Raw genomic sequence first — 25,164 nt, 5'->3', positions numbered from 1 at the left:
CTAGAAAACAGATAAGACAATTTAAACGGTCAGGTCTCTAGATATCTCTGGTTGAATTGTTTAAACAATGGGAGGATAATAGTTCTGCTTAATCTCCCAGAATTAAGTTGAATTGGTGAAATATAACCAATGTATTTCTTTTTTTTTCTTTGTTAGGTCTTAACCATTTTATTTCTATAAGCTCTAAAAGGTTTTTAATTGGGCTGGGCATGGTGGCTTATGCCTGTAATCCCAGCACTTTGGGAAGCCGAGGTGGGTGGATCACCTGAGGTCAGGAGTTCAAGACCAGCCTGGCCAACATGGTGAAACCCTGTGTCTACTAAAAATACAAAAATTAGCTGAGCATGGTGCTGGGTGCCTGTAATCTCAGCCACTTGGGAGGCTGAGGGAGGAGAATCACTTGAACCCTGGAAGTGGAGGTTGCAGTGAGCTGAGATTGCACCATTGCATTCTAGCCTGGGTGACAAGAGCAAAACTCCATATCAAAAAAAAAAAAAAAAAAGTTTTTAGTCAGTATACTGTTTCAATATGATATAATTTAAATATTTTAGTTAAAGAGGAATTCCAAGGGTGCTTCGTGTTCACTATTGTAAGGTTCATTAGCACTGGTATACTTTCTTTTAAACCACATTTAGGCCAGGCTTGGTGGCTCATGCCTATAATCCCAGCACTTTCAGAGGCTGAGGCAGGAGGATTGCTTGAACCCAGGAGTTCAAGCCCAGCCTTGACAACATAATGAGACTCCATCTCTACCAAAAAATCTTTTTTTCAACTAGCCAGGCATGGTGGCATGCACCTGTGGTCCTAGCTACTGGGGAGGCTGAGGTAGGAGGATCACTTGAGCCCAGGGTGTTAAGGCTACAGTGAGCTGCGTTCATACCACTGCACTTCGGCCTGGGTGACAGAGTGAGATCCTATCTCTAAAACAACAACAGCAACAAGAAAAGAGATTAAAATTTAACTCACTTGTTAAGCATCCTATAAGTTACAGTATAATTTGCAACTAGAGGTGTGGAAAATAGGGGGCTGGATGTTGTATTAATCCGTTTTTGTGCTGCTGATAAAGACATACCCGAGACTAGGTAATCTCTAAAGAAAAAGAGATTTAATGAACTCACAGTTCCACGTGGCTAGAGAGGCCTCAATCATGTCGGAAGGCAAAAGGCACATTTTACTTAAACATGGCAGCAGACGAGAGAATGAGAATCAAGTGAAAGGGGTTTCCCCTTATAAAACCATCAGATCTCATGAGACTTATTCACTACCACAAGAACAGTATTGGGGAAACCGCCCCCATGATTCAATTATCTCCCACTGAGTCCCTCCCACAACACGTGGGAATTATGGGAGCTACAATTCAAGATGAGATTTGGGTGGGGACACAGCGATACCATATCAGATATGTTGCTTTACCAAAAATAACTACATACAATGTTGGTGTATGTTGACTCAGACTACAGAATTAGAACAGAGAAAACATTAATCTGAAAAACTTATCTGTTGAATTTTAGATTTGTTGATATCAATCACAAAATTTACATAACTATTAATGAACTTAAATATGCCTCATTTATTAAGTACAATGAGTTCTGAGTTCCTCTTCAAAGAACCAGTATGTCAGTATGTTCAGCTTTCTTATATTTTGTTCTCCATTTTAAAGTTTAACTTCCTCATTCTTTATGCCTCCTTGCCCCTAGTTTCAGTAAACAACCCACTTCTAGCCTTTATACTCACATATTTAGAGTTCTTAGTCATCCTTAGTCACCTGCTCTGTCCTCAGTCATCTTAGTCACCTGCTCTGTAACCATCCTTCCCGCCAAAACTGCTCCCCCGCCACTCCAGCTCATACCCCTGCTCTCTTTAAAATAGCCTATCAGAATTAGCTTAGACTGTGCGGTCCAACCCTAGCCAATAGGGGAACAACATAGCAGTAGGGACTAGCTGCATTAGAGATAAGAACCCCTTCCCTTCCCTTGTCCAGGGTGCTTTTGCAACCACTCAAGACGTGATTGGCACCCTTCTGCAGAAGTAAATTGCCTTGCTGAGAAATCTTTTTGCCGGAGTGCTGGTTCTTCTTTGCGGCATCGAGCATTTGTTTCTAACAAATTTGGGGGCCAGTCCAGGATTCCTGTTCTCCTCTGGGGAAGGGTCTCCAGTCCTCTCCCATGAGGAGGCACGCCCTGTGGCCTCATTGTGGCGGCCTTATGTAAGGAATCGAGGCCCACCCAGTGTGATGAATAAACCCGGACTCTCAGCAATGCAGGAAGAAACAGACCAACAACTTGGGGAAAAAAAAAATCATCACATACCAGGTAACCCTGTGCATAGACCAAGGTAAGAAACGTCACAAGAGTGACAAAGTATTTCCTTGGTGGTCGGGGTATCTTGGAGGTTGAAAGTGTGCGAATGAGATGCACAACTGAGTGCAAAGCGAGTGTTGAGTCCAGATTTGTGGTTTCGTGGTCACCTCATACAGCTTAGGGCAGCCCTCCTGTAAAGGAGTCTGGGTTGGGGGTTTATACCAACCCACCAATCCCAAGAGGGATCTGACGTTCCCATTAGGGAAGCAGCCAGAGAAGGATAAAGCGAAAGTAGAAGAATGTGAGAAGCCTCCAGCAGCGGGTGTTGAGCCTCTAGGAAAGGAAGGCATGAAATCTCCAGTAGGGGGGATTGAGTCTCACACAAACCTCCAGTAGTGGGGAAGGCAAAAAATTTCCAGTAGGGAAAATTGAGCCTCACCCCGAAAGTCGAGAAATCTCCAGTAGGGGAGATTGAGCCTTACCCCAAAACCATCAAGATGGGAAATACCCCAAGTAAGGTAAGGGATAAAAAGTATAAAGCTAGCAACGATAATATTCCCCCGATAGTCCCCAGGCCTAATATTGAAATATTAGAAGAATAATGAAAAGACCTTAGAGTTATGATAATAAAAAGAATTCAAGAGTCTAAACCCCGCATCCAAAACATTACAAAAGCTTTCAATAACAAGGAAAAGATGAAAGACCTGTAAAATTCCTGAAAAGACTCAAAGAGCAAATGAGAAAATATGCAGGTCTAGAATTAGAAGACCCCCCCGATGAAGGATGTTAGAGCTTCATTTTGTAACTAATAGTTGGCCAGATATTAACAAGAAATTACAAAAGATAGAGAACTGGGAAGGTAGATCTATAGAAGAGCTTCTAAGAGAAGCCCAAAAAGTATATGTAAGAAGAAATGAAGAAAAAAGCAGAAGGCAAAAATTCTGCTGTCCACCATACAACAAAGTAGCCATGGGGCCAGAACCTGTAAGGAAGCTAGACCCCCGCTCTCCAGGCAATATGAAGAGTACAAAAGAGTAAAGCCAGGAGGCTCAAAAGTAGAAAAGAAAAAAGAACAGAACAAATGTTTCAAATGTGGAAAATTAGGTCACTTTAAAAGAAAATGTCCCGAATGAGAAAAGGAAGAAAAAGTCATCCCACTTAGAGCTTTTGAGGAAGACTAGGGAAGTCAGGGGCTGTATCTTTTTTTATCTTGAGTCCCACCAACAGCCCTTGATAAATTTAGAAGTGGGACCTAAATTTGAGCTTATTACCTTTTTAATCAACTCAGGAGCAGCTTGCTCCTCAGTTTGTTACTTTCCATCTAGTGTAACTTGTTCACAAGAAGAACTTCTTATCTCAAGGGTAAAAGGAGAAGGGTTTAGAGCAAAACTCTCAGAGGAGACAGAAGTAAAATATAAAAACTGATCAGCTAGTATCAAATTTATTAATTCCAGATGCAGGGACAAATCTGTTAAGAGAATTAATTCTAAAATTAGGCTTAGGCCTCCAAATCAATCATGGAAAATTCCTCCCCTTCCTAAACTTGCTCACCACCACAGACAAAGAACACATTCATCCCAAGGTATAGTCAAAAGATGGGAATCAAGGAAGGTTACAGATTCCTCTGATTCATGTTAAATTTAAAAAACCCTAGGGAAATGTAAAGAGAAAGCAACACCCTATTCCTTTAAAAGCCAAAGTAAATTTAATTATAAAGACTTCTATAAATATAGTCTTCAATTATAGAAGACTCTATAATTGAAGGTCTTCTCCATGATGAGCTTCTTGAACCCTGTATGTCTCCCTATAACACTCCAATACTTCCTGTAAAGAAGCCAGACAGGTCATACCAGTTAGTGTAAGACCTTAGAGCTATTAATCAGATAGTCCAAACCACCTACCCTGTTGTTACTAGTAACTGTCCCCATCCTAGCTTTACCTTCCCCTAGAACTGCCTTTTCATCTCTTTGTCAATGTAAACAAAACAGTAGCCTTAGGAGTACTCACTCAAAAACACGGGGGCCACCGGCAGCCCATAGCCTTTTTGTCAAAAATTCTTGACCCTGTAATCTGAGGGTGGCCTAAATGTATTCAATCTGTAGCAGCAACAGCCCTATTAACAGGAAAAATAAAGAAAATTAACTTTTAGAAGGAACTTCATTGTCAGTACACCTCACCAAGTCAAAACTATCCTTAATCAGAAGGCAGAAAGGTGGCTTATTGAATCAATAATTTTAAAATACGAAGCTATCCTGTTAGAGAGCGATGATTTAACACTAACCACTGATAATTCGCTTAACCCAGCAGGTTTCCTGACTGAGAATCCAAATTTAAAGAGACCTGAGCATGAGTGTTCAGATTTAATTGATTATCATACTAAAGTCAGACCTGATTTAAGAAAGACCCCTTTCAAACGGGGCAGCACTTATTTATAGATGGCTCTTCCTGGGTAATTGAAGGAAAAAGACATAATGGGTACTCAGTAGTCAATGGGGAACTCCTTGCAGAAGTAGAGTCAGGAATAGTACTCAGTAATTGGTCTGCCCAAACATGTGAATTGTTTGCATTAAATCAAGCCTTTAAAGCATCTGCAGAGCCAAGAAAGGACTATTTATACTGATTTCAAACATGCCTTCTGGGTAGCTCACACCTTTGAAAAAAAAAATTGGAGCGAACAAGGTCTTCAAAGGCCAAGACCTGGTCCACAAGAATTAATCACTCAAGTATTAGATAACCTCCAGTTGCCAGAAGAAATAGCTGTTGTCCATGTCCCAGGACATCAAAGAGGTATCTCTTTTGAAAGCTGGGGAAACAACCTTGCAGATCAAATAGCCACACAAGCTACCATTTACTCTGAAATGCCTGTTTTTCACTTAACCCCTTGCCTTCTTCCCCCAACTGCAGTTCCCATCTTCTTTCCCATTGAAAAAAAGAAATTAATAAAAATAGGGGCCAAAGAAAATTCAGAAGAGAAATGGGTGTTACCAGACCAAAGAAAAATGTTATCTAATTCCCTCATGAGAGACCTCTCTCATCTGCATCAGAGACTCATTGGGGACCTCAAGCTATGTGTGATACAGTCCTTTGGGTTTATGGATGTGTAGGAATTTACACTTTGGCATGACAGGTTACAGATAGTTGCCTAGTACGTAGGAAGACTAATAAGCAGACCCTCAGAAAACCACCTCTTAGGGGAAGGTATCCGGAATTAAGACTGTTCCAAAGTATCCAAGTTGATTACGCCAAGATGCCCCCAATTAGTTGTCTAAAGTATTTATTAGTAATAGTAGATCACCTTACTCATAGGGTAGAAGCTATTTCTTTCAAGTGCAACTGCTAATAATGTAGTCAAAACATTAGTTGAAAATATTACACCCAGGTTTGGATTAATAGGAAACATTGATTCACATAATGGAACTCATTTCACCACACATGTCATTAAGAAATTTGCCCAGGTACTGGATATAACATGGGAAATCATACTCCCTGGCACCCACCTTCATCAGGAAGAGTGGGGAAAAAAATGAACCAAACTCTAAAAAGCCTCTTAAGCAAATTAGTCTTAGAGACTCAGTTGCCATGGACTAGATGCCTTCCCATTGCCCTGTTGAGAATCCGAACTGCTCCTCAGAGAGATGTCGGCTTATCCCCTTACGAAATGTTCTGTAAGTTGCTCTATTTGCACTCCACTGCTGACATTCCCATGTTCGAAACAAAAGATCAGTTTCTCAGAAATTATATACTTAGTTTATCTTCCACTTTCTCTTGCCTCAGAACTAAAGGTCTTTTAGCACAGGCACCACCCCTAGAGTTTCCAGTACACCAACATCAGCCTAGGGACCACATCCTTGTCAAAAGTTGGAGGGAAGGAAAACTTGAACCAGCTTAGGAAGGACCCTGCCTAACCATTGAGACCACAGTTCAAACAGCAGAAATAGGATGGACTCATCACACCCAGGTCAAAAGAGCACTACCTCCTCCAGAATCATGAGCAGCTATTCTAGGGATTACTCTAACCAAGCTAAAGCTAAAACGGGTTTGATCCTCTTATGTTGCATCTCTTTCTTTTCCCCATCTATTGCTAGTCCTCTTGTTATTAATGTAACTAGGTTGAGTTCACCCCAAACTATTACCTTTGATGCTTGCCTTGTGATGCCCTGTGGAGATGTGCCAAGCCAGAGGCAACTCTCCACTTCAGAAAAGTAACTTTGTCCTTCCTAGCTCTTCTCAGACTGGAATTCTGTTAACTGGGATAAGTTAGCTTGGGAAGAGTTTGACGGAGATTCCAGTATAAACTGAGAGTCTTGCCCTCCCAATACAAAGCTTTTATGCCGTAGTTGGTCCAACATTCTGTGGACCACTAAAGAGCAAGAATAGATTGTCCCAAGCAGTAGTTGTAATTTCCTAAAGCTATACATTCATTTTACTAAAGGAACAGCTTCCCCTAACTGTCAGCTAAACCAATGCAATCCAGTACAGGTTATTATCTCAAACCCTCTTAAGTTCTTCCCCTTCTTTAAGCCAACTTCCTTCTTTAAGCCAGTTTTATAATAACGGGGGCTGAGGTTTCAGGAGCAGACCCTATCAGATCCTTTGAAATATTCTTCATTGCTCCTCCACCGCCTACAACTTCCCCTAAGCCTTCTTCCAGAACCTCCCACAACAAAACTGTTGTTCTTCCTCCATCTAATGACAAGACCAAGGTAGCTATTGTAGAAGTCAAATACCTAAAACAAACTTTAGCAATTGAGACAGGATATCAAAATGCCAATGCCTGGTTGGAATAGATCAAATATTTCATCCGCACTTTAAACAAAAGCAATTGTTATGCTCATGTGCACGGCAGGCCAGAGGCCCAGATTGTCCCCTTTCCACTATGATGGTCCTCCAGTCAACCGGGCATGGGCTGTATGGTAGCTCTTTTCCAGGATTCCACAGCCTGGGATAACAAGTCATGCCAAGCTCTTTCTCTGCTATATCCCGAAGTTCAACACCCCGCAGGTTAGCCCCCGAGGGCCATCCAGCTTCCATCTCCTGACACTGAGTTCACTTTGTGTGTCTCACAACAAAGAGGAAACTTAGCATCCCTTAGAGACCTAAAAGGGTGCAGTGAGCTTAAGAATTTCCAAGAACTCACCGACCAGTCAGCCCTTATACACCCCCGAGCAGATGTATGGTGATATTGTGGTAGACCTTTGCTGGACACTCTGCCAAGTAACTGGAGTGTCACTTGCGTCCTAGTCCAGTTGGCTATCCCTTTCACCCTGGCATTTCATTAACCAGAGAAAGAAAAAAACACAATGTCGTAAAGCAAGGGAAGCTCCTTAGGGTCTTTTGACTCCCACGTTTATTTAGATGCAGTTAGAGTCCCACAAGGAGTACCAAATAAATTTAAGACCTGAGATCAAATAGCTGCTGAATTTGAGTCAATATTTTGGTGGGTAACAATTAATAAAAACGTAGATTAGATAAATTCCACCTATTACAACCAACAGCGGTTTATTAACTATACTAGAGATGCTGTTAAAGGAACAGCTGAGCAATTAGGGCCTACTAGCCAGATGGCTTGGGAAAATAGAATGGCCTTAGACATGGTATTAGCAGAAAAAGGGGAAGTTTGCATCATGATTAAAACTGAACGTTGTACCTTCATCCCAAACAATACTGCCCCTGATGAAAGTATAACAAAGGCATTGCAAGGTCTAACTGCCCTGTCCAATGAGTTAGCAAAAAACTCAGGAGTAAATGACCCCTTCACAAGGTGGCTAGAAAAATGGTTTGGTAAATGGAAAGGGATCACAGCCTCCATCCTTACTTCTCTTGCAATTGTAGCAGTAGTGCTTATCCTTGTTGGATGCTGCATCATACCTCGCATCCGCGGGCTAGTCCAAAGACACAGAAACAGCCCTTACTAAAACTTCTCTCAGTTCCCCTCCACCATATTCTGACAAGCTCTTTCTTTTAGAAAACCAAGCAGAACAGCTATACCAAGACATGTGAAAGAAGTTTGAAGAGGAAGACCTGTAAAATTCAAAAGGGGGAAATTGTTAAGTACAATGAGTTCTGAGTTCCTCTGGGAACCAGTATGTCAGTATGTTCAGCTTTCTTATACTTTATTCTCCATTTTAAAGTTTAACTTCCTCGTTCTTTACACCTCCTTGCCCTAGTTTCAGTAAACAACCCCCTTCTAGCCTTTATACTCACATATTTAGAGTCCTTAGTCATCCTTAGTCACCTGCTCTGTCATTAGTCATCCTTTGTCACCTGCACTGTAACCATCCTTCCCGCTGAAACTGCTCACCCTGCCACTCTGGCTCATACCCAAATAGCCTATCGGAATTAGTTTAGACTGTGCAGTCCAACCCTAGCCAGTAGGGGAACGACACAGCAGTAGGGACTAGCTGCATTAGGGATAAGAACCCCTTCTCCTCCCTCGTCCAGTATGCTCTTGCAACCACTCCAGGCACGACTGGCACCCTTCTGCAGAAGTAAATTGCCTTGCTGAGAAAGCTTTTGCCAGAGTGCTGATTCTTCTTTGCGGCACCAAGCATTTGTTTCTAACATCACCTATCTACTTTCATTTTTCAGGTTAAGAAATCTCCAAAACAGTTGGCTGCTTACATAAATAGGTAAGAGTTTCTTTAAAGTTTGTGGGGAACAACAAATATGAAAGCTGGGTAAGGATGACAATAAGGGTAAAAATAAGCATTCTTTTATCATAATAATAATTAACTTATTGTCAAACAGCTCCTTTGTGCCAGTATCTGCACTGATAAACACATCAATATTGTCTCTGCTCCTTACAACAGTCCTGCTCTATAGATAACATTACCCCTAACAGTTGATGAGAAAACTTAAGATCAGATAAGTTAAGTGATTTGTTCAGAATCATATAGCTAGAAAAGTGGTAAGAATGACATTTATTCTCAGATCTGCCTAACTTCTAAAGGCACTTTCTACAAAACGACTGGTTTTCAAAGTGTGATTTGAGGACCTGCAGGTCCCTAAAGACCATTCATGGAATTTGTGAAGTCAGAATGACTTCCATAGCAATACTAAGACATTGACTGTCTTCATTTTCATTCTCTTGTTTGAGGGTACAATATAATTTTTCAAGAAGCTATATGCCATTTGATATCACAATAGACTGAATGGAGAAGCAGAAATGAGAACCCAGCTGTCTTTTGTTAAACCAGATATTAGAGATATATAAAAATGTAAAACAGTACCATTCTTCTTACTTTTTAAAAAATTATTTTAGAAAATATGGGGTTTGGGTAAGATATTCCATATTAATATTAATATGTAATTAGTCTTTTTTTGAATGAATTAACAAATGATTTAAATTTTGTTTTAGTTTTTACACAGTAAATATCAGTAGATATTATTCACATAAAAATTATTTTGGCCATGGCTCACACCTGTATTCCCGGCACTTTGGGAGGCCAAGGTGGGTGGATCATGAGGTCAAGAGATCGAGTTCATCCTTGCCAACAGGGTGAAACCCTGTCTCTACTAAAAATACAAAAATTAGTTCAGCATGGTGGCGCACGCCTGTAGTCCCAGCTACTCGGGAGGCTAAGGCAAGAGAATCACTTGAACCTGGGAGGTGGAGGTTGCAGTGAGCTGAGATTGCGCCACTGCACACCGGCCTGGCAACAGAGAGAGACTCCATCTCAAAAAAAAAAATATTTTGAGTCATTAATAATTTTTAAGAGGGCAAAGCATCCTGACACTAAAACGTTTGAGAACCACTGTATTAAACCATGAGGCTTGTTCTATCGTGTTCTTACTCAAATTAATATACTTCAGCTTAATTAAATGTTAAAATATTCATTTAACATTTGCAGTCTTATTTGCCGCTTTGTTAGAAAAAGATCAGGTTTCTGGAAAATGTTGTGATCTTCTTACTGCCAGAATGGCCTTTAATATTTCATTTTTAAAAGCATTCTGGTTATTATGTCTGTCTTCATTTTTATTTGGCATAAAATGTCATCCTGTACATTGTCTTCCAGATAATTTGTAATTTCCCTTTTACTTTTCTCTTCAACTCAGAATTAAGATTTTTAAAATTCTATTTACTTCTAATTTTAGTGGATTACAATCACAAAATATAGCCTATTAATTCTCTGTTTAAAAACTTTTAAAGGATTTCATATGGTTTTTTCATTTAAGAAAATAAATTCTTTTTACAGAACAGTTGGACAAACTGTGAAAAGCCCAGATAAACTTCGTAAAGTGATCTATCGCAGAAAGAAAGTTCATCATCCCTTTCCAAATCCTTGTTACAGAAAAAAACAGTCCCCTGGAAGTGGGGGCTGTGACATGGCAAATAAAGAAAATGAACTGGCTTGTGCAGGCCACCTGCCTGAAAAATTACACCATGATAGTCGAACATATTTGGTTAACTCCAGTGATTCTGGTTCTTCACAGACAGAAAGCCCATCATCAAAATATAGTGGGTTTTTTTCCGAGGTAAGTCTTTTCTCTAACTCATATCTAGTTTAACTTTGTTCCTGTTATAATCTTGATTTTTTCTTTGCCATATTCCACTAGCAGAATAATTTGTCACCTATTGAATGTAGACTTATTTGAGTCATAGTAACTCCCTGAGACAATTTTCTAGATTAACCAAATTTGAATTAATAATTTATTCCATTTCTCTAAGATGGGATGAAATGCTTAGCAGGCTGCTAAAACTATCCAGAATGACAAGTTAGCCAGTAGAGATTTAAAGGAAGGGAAAAGGAGAAATCTTGCCTAAAAAAGTAGAGCACTAGGCCAGACACGGTGGCTCACGCCTGGAGCCCGAGGTGGGTGGATCACGAGGTTAGGCGTTTGAGACCAGCCTGGCCAACATGGTGAAACCCCGCCTCTACTAAAAATACAAAAATTAGCCGGGCATGGTGGCGGGCGCCTGTAATCCCAGCTACTCAGAAGGAGGCTGAGACAGGAGAATCGCTTAAACCAGGGAGGCAGAAGTTGCAGTGAGTTGAGATCGCACCATTGCACTCCAGCCTGGGCAACAGAGCGACTCCGTCTCAAAAAAATAAAAATAAAGAGAAGGACAACATCTGCAGGCAGATCACCTGAGTTCAGGAGTTCGAGGCCAGCCTGGCCAACATGGTGAAACACCCCCTCTCTACAAAAGTACAAAAATGAGCTGGGCATGATGGTGGGTGCCTGTAATCCCAGCTGCTTGGGAGGCTGAGGCAGAAGAATCACTTGAACCTGGGAGGCAGAGGTTGCAGTGAGCCGCGATCATTCCATTGCACTTCAGCCTGGGCAAGAGAGCAAGACTCCATCTCAAAAAAAAAAAAAAGTAGACCACCGAAGCCAGTTATCCAGACACATTTTGCCAGGCTCTCAATATTGCCTAGTTAAAGCATAGTTCAGGCAAACCTGCTGCTCTTCTGGCTCAAGCAAAACTGGTTGTTTTAACAGACTCAAAAGCGTTTTTGAGAGTGATAGAAATATTCTAAAACTGGGCCTGGCCAACATGGCGAAACCTCATCTCTACTAGAAATACAAAAATTAGCTAGGCATGGTGGCACACTTTGGGAGGCCAAGGCAGGTGGTCAGGAGTTCAAGACCCGCCTGGCCAACATGGCAAAACCCCATCTTTACCAAAAATACCAAAATTACCCAGGCGTGGTGGTACACGCCTGTAATGCCAGCTACTTGGGAGGCTGACGCTCAAGAACTGCTTGAACCTGGGAGGCAAAGGTTGCAGTGAGCCAAAATCTTGTCACTGCACTCCAGCCTGGGTTACAGAGTGAGATTCTGTCTCAAAAAAAAAAAAAAAAACATGGGCAAAGGACACAATAGACACTTTTCAAAAGAAGACATACATGTAGCTGACAAGCATATGAAAAAATGCTCAGCCTAAATGCTAAACCTAAAATCACTAATCATTAGAGAAATGCAAATCGAAACCACAACAGGATATCATCTCATACCAATTAGAATGGCTATTATTAACAAGTCAAAAAATAACAGATTCTGGCAAGGTTGTGGAAAAAAGAGAACACTTATACAATGCTGGTGACAATGTAATTTAGTTTCAGCCATTGTGAAAGCAGTGTGACAATTTTTCAAAGAACTTAAAACAATCTCATTATTGGATATATACCCAAAGGAATATAAAACATTCTACCATAAAGACACATGTATGCGTATGTTCGTCACAGCACTATTCACAATAGCAAAGACATGGAATCAATCGAAATGCCCATCAATGGTAAACTGGATAAAGAAAATATGGTGCATATACACCATGGAATACTATATGCAGCCATAAAAAGAACGAGATTGTGTCATTTGCAATCACACGGGTGAACCTGGAGGCCATTATCCTAAGCGAACTAATACAGGAACAGAAAACCAAATATTTCATGTTCTCAGTTGGAGTGGGACCTAAACACTGCGCTAGTGCATATGGACACAAAGATGGGAACAACAGACATGAGGCCTACCTTAGGGTAGAGGGTGAGAAGAGAGTGAGGATCAAAAAACTACCTATCAGTTACTATGCTTATTACCTGTGTGACGAAATAATCTGTACACCAAACCCCTACAACATGCAAACTACCTATATAACAAACCTGCACATGTGCCCCTGAACATAAAATAAGTTTGTTTTGTTTTGTGTTTTGAAACAGGGTCTCTCGCTCTATCACCCAGGCTGGGGTGCAGTGGTGCAATCTTGGCTCACTGCAACCTCCACCTCCCAGGTTCAAGCAATCCTCCTACATCAGTCTCCAGAGTAACTGGGACTACAGGCATGTGCCACCACACCCAGCTGATTTTTGTATTTCCTATAGCAACAGGGTTTTGCCATGCTTCCCAGGTTGGTCTCGAACTACTGAGCTGAAGCGATCAACCTGCCTCAGCCCCAGCCCAAAGTGCTGGGATTACAGGTGTGAGCCACTGTGCCTGGCCAGAATAAAAGTTCTTTTTAAAAAGTTTCAGTTATGCATTTTAAAAACTACCCCAGTGAGACATCTTTCTCAAGAACCTCCTTTTACTTTACATTCTCATTTTCACTACTTTTCACTAAACCTTACATTTAACTGATAGGTTTAATGATTATTCTTGTTTCATACCTGTTTTCTTGATTGACCAGTACCTGCTCTAAAAACCTAAATCTGAAAGTGATACCATAGCATCTTAGCCAAGTTAAAATACATATAACCATTGACCTAGCTGTTCCAATTGTAAAATTAATTTTAACAAAAGTATCTGTACAAGTGCACATAATTACATATATCAGGATGTCCACTGACACATAGTTTTGATAGGTAAAAAACATAATCTAAATAAATTATGGTATATAAAGACTAGAGAATATGCTATTGTTTTTTTGTTGTTGTTGTTTTTAAGAGATGAGTTCTCACTGTCTCACTGTCTTTCCCAGGCTGGACTCAAACTCCTGAGCTCGAGTGGTTGTCCCACCTCAGGTTCCCAAGTAGCTGGGACTATAGGCACACAGCACTGTGCCAGGCTATGCTGTTGTTCTTTAAAAGTGAAGTTGGGCCTGGTGTGGTGGCTCATGCCTGTAATCCCAGCACTTGGGAGGCCAAGGCAGGTGGATCATGTGAGGTCAGGGGTTCGAGACCAGCTTGGCCAACATGGCAAAACCCCATCTCTACTAAAAATAGAAAAATTAGTTGGGTGTTGTGGTGGGTGCCTGTAATCCCAGCTACTCGGGGAGGCTGAGGTAGAATTACTTGAGCCCGGGAGGCGGAGGTTGCAGTGAGCTGAGATTGTGCCACTGCACTCCAGCCTGGGCAGCAGAGCAAGACCCTGTCTCCAAAAAAAAAAAGGCTTGATTTGTGTTTTGACATTGAAAAATGTTCATATAGGTAAAAAAGCAAGGTTTTGAACAGTATAGGTAATTAATTTTTCAGAGTGTTTATATGTGTACTTAATTTGTCTTTGTCTGGAAAATGGTCTGGAAAGATACATATCAGTCTGTTAACTGTAATTATTTCTGCGGAGTGATATTGGATGTTTTTGTGTAGAGAGTTTTTACTTTTTATCTTACATAGTTCTGTGTTAAACACATTAGAACAGGAAAATGACACTTCATTACTTAACAATAAATAGATAAATTTAAATGGTACTACAACACTTGTCAAAAACTGAGTTTTTGTGATTCTCATGCCATTCAGTTGGTAATGACTAGCCTATATGTTTACATTTTTCTTTTATCCATGTTATAAATTAAGTCCTAGTTTATCGGTCAGCTAAAAATAATTTTACAAATTATTGGGTTTTAAAAGAAAAATAGTAGCTAGTAAAAAGTATAAACGGGTCTTAAATTTGTTCAGATCATTTGTTTACTATGGTCAACTGCAGTATTCCTTTTTGTGGGCCAGTAAAAGGAGTTACCTTTGCATGATTTTTAACTATGTCTACCAGAACGATTTAATAAAAAAATAGTTTCATACTCTGTTTCGGTGTGCTTTTTAACAAATCAGATTATTGCCTTTCAGGTTTCTCAGGACCATGAAACAATGGCCCAAGTTTTGTTCAGCAGGAATATGAGATTGAATGTAGCTTTAACTTTCTGGAGAAAGAGAAGTATAAGTGAACTTGTAGCTTATTTGTTGAGGTAAGTGTGACCTTTTATCCTCTTTGTTCAATCACTTTTTTTCTGAGACAAGGTCTTGCTTTGTCATCCAGGTTGGAGTACAGTGGCGCAATCACGGCTCACTGCAGCCTCAACCTGCTGGGTTCAAGCAGCCCTCCCACCTCAGCCTCCCGAGTAGCTGAGAATACAGGTGCACATCACCACACCTGGCTAATTTTTAAAAAATTTTTTTGGAAGACATGAGGTCTTATGTTTCCCGGGCTGGTCTCGAACTCCTGAGCTCAGATGAACCTTCTTCATTATTCTAAACTGCCTATATGTAGCTTCAGTAGAGACAGTATGGCTTAAATTACATTCATCACCCATCTAAGAGTAACCAAAATACAGAAAACAATGTTTTATCAGATTGAACAAAGCTGTTACCTTTCCTGACTGTCATTCTTACCTATAAAACTAAGAGATAACGATATGGGAAAACTAACCTTCTAAAAATCCCTTTTGAGGCCAGGTGTGGCAGTTCTTGCCTATAATCCCAGCATTTGGGAAGGTTGAGGTGAGAGAGTCACTTGAGCCCAGGAGTGAGAGACTGAGCAACATAGCAAGACTCCATCTCTACAAAAAATAAAAATAATAAGCCAGGCACGGTGGTACATGCTTGTGGTCCCAGGTACTTGGGAGGATCACTTGAACCCAGGAGTTGGAGGTTGCAGTAAGCTGTGATTATGCAACTACATTCCAGCCTGGGCAACAGAATGAGACCCGTTTCTTAAAAAAAAAAATTGGTAAAAATAAAAAGTAAACATCCCTTTTGAGTGGGAATTTGAAGCATTACTTTCCTCATTGTATTCAAGTCTCTCAGATGTTACCTTAGGGAAGCCTTCTTTGACCAACTTATTTTAAAATACCTATTTCTCCACTCCCTATCTCCCTTTCCTGTTTTATTTTTCTCCATAGCACTTACATCAACCTGCTCTATGTGTCTTATGTCTTGTTATTTGTTTATTGCCTGTCTCTGTGCCACCCCCCAACCCCCACACTTGCTCACGCACTGGAATACAAGCCCTGTGTCTTTGTTCATTGCTGTATCACAGACATGACTCATTGTAGATACTGACATTGTTAAATGAATGAATTTTCTCAAAAGCAGTGTGAATAATCATAATATGAAAGTAAATAACGAAATCAGCTCTCTAAGGCAATGCTATTCTTTTTATACTCTCAGGATAGAAGATCTTGGCGTTGTGGTAGATTGCCTTCCTGTGCTCACCAATTGGTAAAAACAATATTTTTCAGAAAAAAGTAAGATTAAAGGAGGTCAAATTATGGCCCATCCATATTTTTATAACTTGGTATTTATTTTAGTTTACAGGAAGAAAAACAATATATCTCACTTGGCTGCTGTGTAGACTTGTTGCCTCTAGTAAAGTCACTACTTAAAAGCAAATTTGAAGAGTAAGTGCTAATCTGAATCTTGATTCATTTTTCTTTTTCAATATCCTTGATTTTGTACTTTGTGAGTACATAGTAGATTGGGCTCCATGAGACATACAAGGTTTCTGTTTTCAAGAAGCTAGTAGTACAATTAGGAAAAGAATATGAAATGACTAAAGGACAATTATAAAAGCATATCTAAACAAATTACACGAAATATACTTTTGTGAAATAGATCATGAAGGTAACAAATTTTTAAAAGGGAAGACACCAATGTGTGTATGTGTTTTTTGGGAGGGAAAGTATCATCTCTTATAAGAAGGGTTTTTAGATGAAAACACTTGAATTTTGTAACAAAATGTCATTTCAGATATGTTATAGTTGGTTTAAACTGGCTTCAAGCAGTCATTAAAAGGTGGTGGTCAGAACTATCATCCAAAACAGAAATTATAAATGATGGGTGAGTATACCTTTAAAGATAAACTCATGCTGAAATTTTCTTCAGGAAAGCAGCTTGATTAAACTAGGTAATAATTTTATCCCATTATCATCAGTGCATGGTATTTATTCTTTTTATATTCAGAGAGATACTAACTTAAGATACTGTTCATGTGAAAACCACACTTGGAAATTGAATTCCAGAGCCTACTAACCTCCTGTATCTCTTCTTCTGGCACAACCCTACCCTTCATTTTAGAAGAAAAACACAATAGTGGTTTAATTCTCATATTCATTATATGAGTAAGGGAGGAAAAAGAGATGCCCACAGTAGAATAAGGAATGGAGGCACCCTGCAGGGTCCTTTAGCCTAGACATTAACCTGAGAGTCCGGTGTTGATGTTTACAGTTCTAAAAACTGTATTATTACTGCCTTGATGTGAAAATTTGTGGGTATTCTACCAGAGTATAGCCAGATTATCATGAAACCACAGAAAAATGTCTCCCAACAGTTTCCTTAAAGTCCATAATTTTGGGCCAGGCACGGTGGCTGATGCCTGTCTGTAATCCCAGCACTTTGGGAGGCCAAGAAGGGCAAATCACTTGAGCTCACAAGTTTGAGACAGCCTGGGCAACATGATGACACCCCGTCTCTACAAAAAATACAAAAATTAGCCAGGCATGGTGGTGTGCGCCTGTAGTCCCAGCTACTCAGGCTGAGGCAGGAGGATCACTTGAGCCCAGGAGGTGGAGGTTGCAGTAAGCCGAGATGGCACCACTGCACTCCAGCCTGGGAGATAGAGCCAGCCCTTGTCTCAAAAAAAAAAAAAAAAAAAAAAAAAAAAAAGTCCACAATTTCTTTTGTAGGCTCTCAAAATTTTCTACTTCACACCAAGGAATATCCAAATGTTCCAAATGCCTGGTCATTTTCTTACCTGCTTTGACAACTAAATAACCTTTAATTTTCTTTTTTTTTTTTTTAATTGAAATCAAGTAAGAAATTTTATTAATTTTGGAATTGAAAAAACATCTTTTGTTTTTTCCAAGAATTAATTAAATTGGAGGTGTTTGGCGGTATTATGTGGATAAACCTTTAATTTTCATGACTGACATACATTATTCTAGAAGTTATTTGACTTTTTTTTAATTTCTCTCCACGTTCCCGAATGTTTTATTTCAAATAGCATCATTTTCTCCTGAAAAATACCTGAAAAATTTTAGAACAGTTTTTATTATGCATATTTATGATGAAAGTTTATATCTTAATATATTTGCTTTCTCATTTTTCTTCCTTTTTTTTCTTTTAGAAATATTCAAATTTTAAAACAACAATTAAGTGGATTATGGGAACAGGAAAACCATCTTACTTTGGTTCCAGGATATACTGGTAATATAGCTAAGGTAATCTATATTTAAGCTTATAAATTAAACATTAAAAATTAGAAATAATATTTTACATTTATAAATTAATTTTTCAAGTCTCTAGGCAAAATAATATGATACTGTTCTAATGTCTAAAGTCAATTTCATATTTTCAAATGCTTCAGGTCCTCTGCGTGTAACTGTGACCTTGGCAGCAAGCGCAGGAATTGGCCATTGAACATGTTTCATGTACAGCCCCTGAAATGCTATGCTAGAGGATATTTACAGAGGGTTTTAATCAGAGAAAAGTATTTGAAAAAATTTTGAGAATCCAGTAAGGACAGCATCAGAAAACAAGATGAGGAACTCAGGAAACAAGAGATAAGGAACATAATTAAATGGTTTTGGAGATTAAGTTTTACTTTTGCTAATAATGTTATGCTTTTTGAGAAGGTAAACTATTTAAATCACAGTGAATTTGACTTTGGTCTTTATTGATTTGTCTCGTAAAGGAAAAAGGAAAAATTGCTAGTTTGAATTTTAATATTTAAACTCCAGAAAACATTGGTAGTTAGGTCGGGCACAGTGGCTTACACCTTGTAATCCTAGCACTTAGGGAGGCCAAGGCAAGCAGATCACCTGAGGTCAGGAGTTCGAGACCAGCCTGGTTGGTGAAAACCCGTTTCTACTAAAAATACAAAAAATTACCTGAGTGTGATGGCGCGTGCCTGTGATCCCAGCTACTCGGGAGGCTGAGGCAGGAGAATCACTTGAACCCGGGAGGCGGAGGTTGTGGTGAGCCGAGATCGCGCCATTGCATTCCAGTTTGGGCAACAGAGTGAAACTCCATCTCAAAAAAAAAAAAAAAGAAAAAGAAAAAACATTGGTAGTTAAAAATTAATTGAAGAAAAAATTGTCATTAAGAAATACTTTTAGTCTATTACTAGGCATACTGCTATCATAAATGGGCATTAGCCAGGAATATAAAAAGCATTCTTTGGTTTTAAATATATATATATTTATTAAATATATATATATTAAATATATATATATTTCTAAATAAGAGAATTTATGTCATGGACTTAGTTATAAAATTTTTCTCGGAGACAAAACAACTTCTTAGAATTCCAGGGGAAGAAAATACAATGCTAAGAGAAACAGAGGCTTGGGCAAACCTAGGTAGCCTTGAGGGATAATCTGGCTTCTACTCCAAGATCATAAGTTCAGATCTTACAGGAGACAGAAGCTTTCAGGGAATTAATGTAGCTGAGGGAAGAAAAGCAAATGAGAGTGATACCAACAGTGACCAACCAGAAGCTTATCTCCTGTCAAAGTGACAGCCACAAAGGAGCTCTGGCCATTGCTATGGAAGACCATGGCCCCTCTCCCCCCCAAAAAAATTTCTCAGATACCTTCAAAAAAAAGAAGCAAAATGATATATCAACCAAGTTTGTTACCACTATGTGGGATTTTACTCTATAGAATTCTTTTTTTCTTTTTTTTTTTTTTGAGATGGAGTCTCGCTCTGTCGCCCAGGCTGGAGTGCGGTGGCGCAATCTCGGCTCACTACAAGCTCCACCTCCTGGGTTCACGCCATTCTCCTGCCTCAGCCTCCTGAGTAGCTGGGACTACAGGCGCCCGCCACCATGCCTGGCTTTTTTTTTTTTTTTTTGTATTTTTAGTAGAGACAGGGTTTCACCATGTTAGCCAGGATGGTCTCGATCTCTTGACCTCATGATCCACCCACCTCGGTCTCCCAGAGTGCTGGGATTACAGGTGTGAGCCACCGCACCTGGCCTATAGAATTCTTAATGATGAAAATCTTATGAACAAATCAATCTCCTAGGAAGTTTTTGTTGTTGTTTTAGGTTTTTAGAGCGTACATGACGTATTACCTTGCTCTAAAGGGGTGTTGCATTCTGTATAGAAGAACTAAAAAATGATTGTTCCTTATGACTGAAATTTGCTTTCAATCAGAATTTTTTTATTTTTATTTATTTATTTTTTTGATACTGAATCTCGCTCTGTCGCCCAGGCTAGAGTGCAGTGGTGCAAGCTCGGCTCACTGCAACCTCCGCCTCCTGGGTTCAAGTGATTCTCCTGCCTCAGCCTCCCGAGTAGCTGGGATTACACACATGCCTGGCTAATTTTTGTATTTTTAGTAGAGACGAGATTTCACCACGTTGGCCAGGCTGGTTTCGAACTCCTGACCTCAAGTGACCCACCTACCTCCCCGCTCCCAAAGTAATGGGATTACAGGCAGGAGCCACCACACCTGGCCACAATCAGTTTTTTACAAAGGGAGAAGCTTTATTGTGAATATGACTTTAAGGTACCATTTATTATTGAGGACAATACTGAGTGATTAAAAGTTCAATGCGAAGTTCCTTATGATGAGACTTTATTACAAAATTAAACCATCAATTAATTTGTAATTTTTTGAGTATAGAAATTGAAAGAAGAGGGCCGGGCAAGGTGACTCATGCCTGTAATCCCAGTACTTTGGGAGGCCAAGGTGGACAGATCACGAGCTCAGGAGATCAAGACCATCCCGGCCAACATGGTGAAACCCCATCTCTACTAAAATACAAAAAATTAGCCGGGCGTGGTGGTGTGCACCTATAGTCCCAGCTACTCGGGAGGCTGAGGCAGGAGAATCACTTGAACTCTGGAGGTGGAGGTTGCAGACAGCCAAGATCACACTACTGCACTCCAGCCTGGTGACAGAGCAAGACTCTGTCTCAAAAAAAAGAGAAAGAAATTGAAAGAGGTTATTGTCAAGCTGGGCTCAAGTGAATATAGCACTGATAGTAAACAGCACTGATAGAATTTCTGTGAATGTTAGCTATGAAAGCAGAGTTGTTTGAGCATAGGAACCAACACATTCATTTAGCACTTAGCAAATATTTATTGAGCACATACTATGTGCCAGGCCCTGTGCTGAACAAATGCAGATAAAAGCACTGAACAAGACACATCTTTTACCCTCAAAAGGTCACAAAAGGAAACTAAGGCAAATTAAGCAACAACAAAAAAAATGGATTGTTTATGTTTGTATTTACTGTACTGTCTAATGAAATGTTTTTGTTTTATCTTCTAAGGATGTAGATGCATATTTATTACAGTTACATTGAGAGATTTCATCTACTAAAGAGCATTTGGTTTTTCAAAACATCCCTGAACTGTATAATTTACAAAAAAAAAGTCTCGTCTGAGAACTGTGAACTGTGGAAGAAATCAAAACTATTTTTTCTTTTAAAAAGCCACATAATGAAACCACTAATGAAATCCCAACAATCTGCTTCACATTGAAGTGGAAAAATATCCAAAAGGAGCAGCTTCAATTTCATTGAGGTGAAAGTGCACTATGAAGATTGTTCACCTTTGCTGCATTTGGGAGTTATATGGTTATTTGGTAACATTAAGAACTACTGGATTTTAATGCAATCCTGCATAAAAATATAATTTATACTATGTGAAAAAGTAAGACAGGACTTACCACTAGGAACCACCAAGACCAATCATCATTAACTTTTTTAAGATTGTGTTTTATTTAAAAAAAAAAAAAACACTTAAATGTGTGCAGCTATTTTCTTATGTTGAAATGACTGAAAGTTTAAAACATGAAAAAAATCAATATTAAACATTTTTTGTTCACACTGAGATACTGTGTATGTAAAAATGCCTTAATTATTAATAAGCCAATGTGTTATGATACCAATATCTGTTTTAAAAAACTAAAACCAACCATGCTTCTGGCATGATAAAATCATGGAATTAAATCAGGGGTTTACATTCTTGTAGAATGTTCTTGAAACACTCTGTGCACCATTTTTAAAACTTGAGAATAGATTTAGTATCTCTGATATTTTTTGCCAGAATCATCTCATGTATGTATGTGTTATCCCTATCTAAGGAAAAAGGTGAATATGTTTTTGTATGAATGTTTAACTGGAAATGTCCATGGACTTGGCTAATTTATATTTACTTTTTATTGTACATAGATTTCTAATATTTTTCATTCCTGTATCATTTAAACTTCCTTCATTTGAGTAAATTCACTAAATATTTCTATTTTTTGCTTTTTTAAATTCTGATTTTATATGAATTCTAATTCTTTTTCACTACATATGTTTTAAAGAGTTACATACAGTGATTTAGAATGGTTTACAGTTAATGCTGATCTTGTATTTTAAATTCCAACACTTTGTGTCACTACCTCCTCTAAGGGTTAGTATGATATGCTAGCAGACTGTATGAGGTCTTTTTTTTAAAATACCATTTTTAGTGTCAGTGAACCAAATTCTGGAATGTCTTAACAGCTCTAAATCTTATTTGTCTTGAAAATGATTGGGGTTTAATACCACTGCTGGTGGTTCACACATCATCCCATCCTTAATATGCCTGACAGGCATCTGAGCAAAGGTTTTTAGTAATTGAATTTCTCTGCAGTAGTCCTTCAAGCACTTGAATGTAAACCTTTAGCATTTACCCGTTTAATGACTACTGATACGAATCTCAAGCAGATTTCTTGCTCTAAAAAGTTATGTTTCACTGAGTTCTGGTTTTGTGTAGCTATATTTTATATAGCTAGATATTCCTCACAGTGAACATGAATTGTAATAATTGGTTATTTCCTTAAGTCTTTAGATTAGAATAATTTCAGATTATTGCACTTCTGTGATTTGAGAGGTGAGTTATTTAAGAGACCAGTTTTCAGGACATGGGAATTTGAATTGTAAACCTGTTATCTCTGTGAAACTTTAACATGATAAAATGTAACCTTTCTTTGTGCTTATTCCTGTAGTTATCACTGTCTTATGTAGCAGTTTGAACCAGTTAACTTGGTTGGAGTATGGTGCTAAAGAGGCCGTGGACAGGAGTTTGATGCTTTTGTAGGTTCATTAACTTTGCATACACACAAAATGTTTTTATAGCTGTCGATTGCACCTTCCCTCAGGTATCGATCTCAGAAATTCAGGAAGATGGTATGTATAGCTTAGCATAAACCTTTTGCCTCAAATGGAAAGATTACTCAAATAATGGGTATATGTGATACTGTAGACTTTTAATCTAACATTTAAAATAATAGATTCAAAATAAGATGTCTAAAATACTGTGTAATGTTTAGTTTCAAAGTATTAAGTAATATTACATTAGATATTTTTCACATTTTTCTCTGGGTCAGATCATTGACTAAACAGTATCTTCAAAAATCAAACTTCAATAAATCAGACTTCAGAAAAATTATGTACAAATGACATATAGTAAGAACAGGTATTATCTTGGTAACACTTATACCTAAATTTAGGTTTTTTGAAGGCATGTAGATAATACTTTATCTTACATACTCAGAGCTATATAAGTCAGCAGAGTTTTTAGCTGACAAAGATTATTGAGTAGCATATACTCCTAATTTCTGTCCTTGGCCTTTGCAGTTTCCTTAATACCTACCTCTCTCAGTTATTGAATTGATTAGTATTAAGTGATTTTTAAGATTCTTGGATAAATGATATTAGATAAATATTTTTGAACACTTCTGTTGCTATTAAGCCCTTTCATGCTACAGCATTTTAATTAGAACAGTGTTGATCTCCAGGAAGAGCCAAAGAGAGTGTTTACAAAGTTTTGGCTGTTGTATTGACCTAGATTAGGACAATTACTGTCTGTCATTGCTAATTTTTTGCTGTGCTACTAAGGAGTGTACAGAACTGAGGGACTACCCAAGGTCTCTATGCCTTCTTAGTCCTTCTATCTTAGGTTTTCTATACTTGACTTTGCTAACTTTGCAAGTATAGGGACAGGTAGTTTATTGAGGTGATAGAGGGTTATCAGATAATTTGCTTCTACTTGGGACAAAGTGGATGAGTTTTGTAATGAGTGATTGTGATGAGAATAATGGTTAAAAGTTAGGAAGTAAGTATCATTAGATGGTTTTTAAAATTAATATTTGGCAGTGATTTCAAAGGCAGTTGGCACTATTTACATGAATATTGAGATGTGAGAATTGGGATGTAAGTATCTCTGTCCGTTTGGGGGAATCACAAATACCAGCATTGAACTCTAAGGGCTACTGAGGAATTAAATCCTAATGCCTCTAAATTTACTTGGTACACGTCATGTCCTAACCTTAACCATGGTTGTGTGGGTTCAAAGCTAGGTTTCTGACCTTTGAAACAGTAGTTTTCTCAAACTTAGAACATTTCTATATTTTGCCAAGTTGTTCATATAATTAATGGATAAGTAATTGGAGTAATGATTATTAGCTACTGAATGCTGATAATAGAAGTCATATTTAAATGCTTACTTAGTTACTTAAGCTAGTCAAGGACTCTGAAAAAATAAGGTTTAAGTTAACAATTTCATCAGTCATTCCCAGTTATCTTCTTATTTAAGAACAAGATGGTAATGCAGTTGCCTTTGTTTATTTAAATAGAAAAAATTAAATCAGGAGAAAATGACCCAACTACAGTGATGTATTTGGACACACTACTTCTTATCTTTCAATATAGATTTTTATTTCTGGATTACCATAGATGGAAATAGTATTACTGGACATATGTTGGTAGGTATTTACTTCTATGTTTTTCTTTTTCCTTTAATTTCGAATACTTCTAGCTACAAAAATTGTCATAAAACTTTGCAACACACTATACCTCCCCCCTTTTTAATTCTATAACAGGATTATAGAATAAAAATTCAGGCCAGGCTCAGTGGCTCACGCCTGTAATCCCAGCATTTTGGGAGGCCGAGGCAGGTGAATCACCTGAGGTTGGGAGTTCGAGACCAGCCTGACCAACATGGAGAAACCTTGTCTCTACTAAAAATACAGAATTAGCGAGGCGTAGTAGCGCATGCGTGTAATCCCAGCTACTCGCGAGGCTGAGGCAGGTGAATCACTTGAACCCAGGAGGCAGAGGTTGCAGTGAGCCCAGATAGCGCCATTGCACTCCAGCCTGGGCAACAAGAGCAAAACTCCTACTCAAAAAAAAAGAATTATCCCTCCCTGAACACCGTATGCTTCTAATTTTTCATCTA

At 38.7% G+C, this 25,164-nt stretch overlaps 1 protein-coding gene across 18 annotated transcripts in view; it reads left to right on the top strand.

The window, feature by feature from the left end:
- KATNBL1 (katanin regulatory subunit B1 like 1) overlaps positions 1-22,924 on the top strand; it is a 68,794-nt gene extending 45,870 nt beyond the window's left edge. For 5 of the 18 annotated variants that reach the window (XM_024232705.3, XM_054532562.2, XM_063716555.1 and 2 more), the window contains 9 exons: positions 8,266-8,346; positions 8,889-8,929; positions 10,496-10,775; positions 14,798-14,916; positions 16,118-16,168; positions 16,258-16,347; positions 16,697-16,786; positions 18,072-18,165; positions 21,228-22,924. In XM_024232705.3, the coding sequence (XP_024088473.2) occupies positions 8,266-8,346; positions 8,889-8,929; positions 10,496-10,775; positions 14,798-14,916; positions 16,118-16,168; positions 16,258-16,347; positions 16,697-16,786; positions 18,072-18,165; positions 21,228-21,260 (879 nt within the window). In that variant the 3' untranslated portion in view covers positions 21,261-22,924. Of the gene's footprint in view, positions 1-41; positions 2,335-8,265; positions 8,392-8,888; positions 8,930-10,495; positions 10,776-14,797; positions 14,917-16,117; positions 16,169-16,257; positions 16,348-16,696; positions 16,787-18,071; positions 18,166-18,311; positions 19,013-21,227 lie in introns of those variants that run through there. The other 13 variants (XM_002825257.5, XM_009249662.4, XM_063716556.1 and 10 more) reach the window with 7 other exon arrangements.
- The last annotated feature ends 2,240 nt before the right edge of the window (positions 22,925-25,164 follow it).

This window comes from Pongo abelii, chromosome 16 (genome assembly GCF_028885655.2).
Source record: "Pongo abelii isolate AG06213 chromosome 16, NHGRI_mPonAbe1-v2.0_pri, whole genome shotgun sequence".
NCBI lineage: Eukaryota > Metazoa > Chordata > Mammalia > Primates > Hominidae > Pongo > Pongo abelii.
Note: the sequence above shows the minus strand (reverse complement) of the source record. Positions and strands in the feature narration are given on the sequence as shown.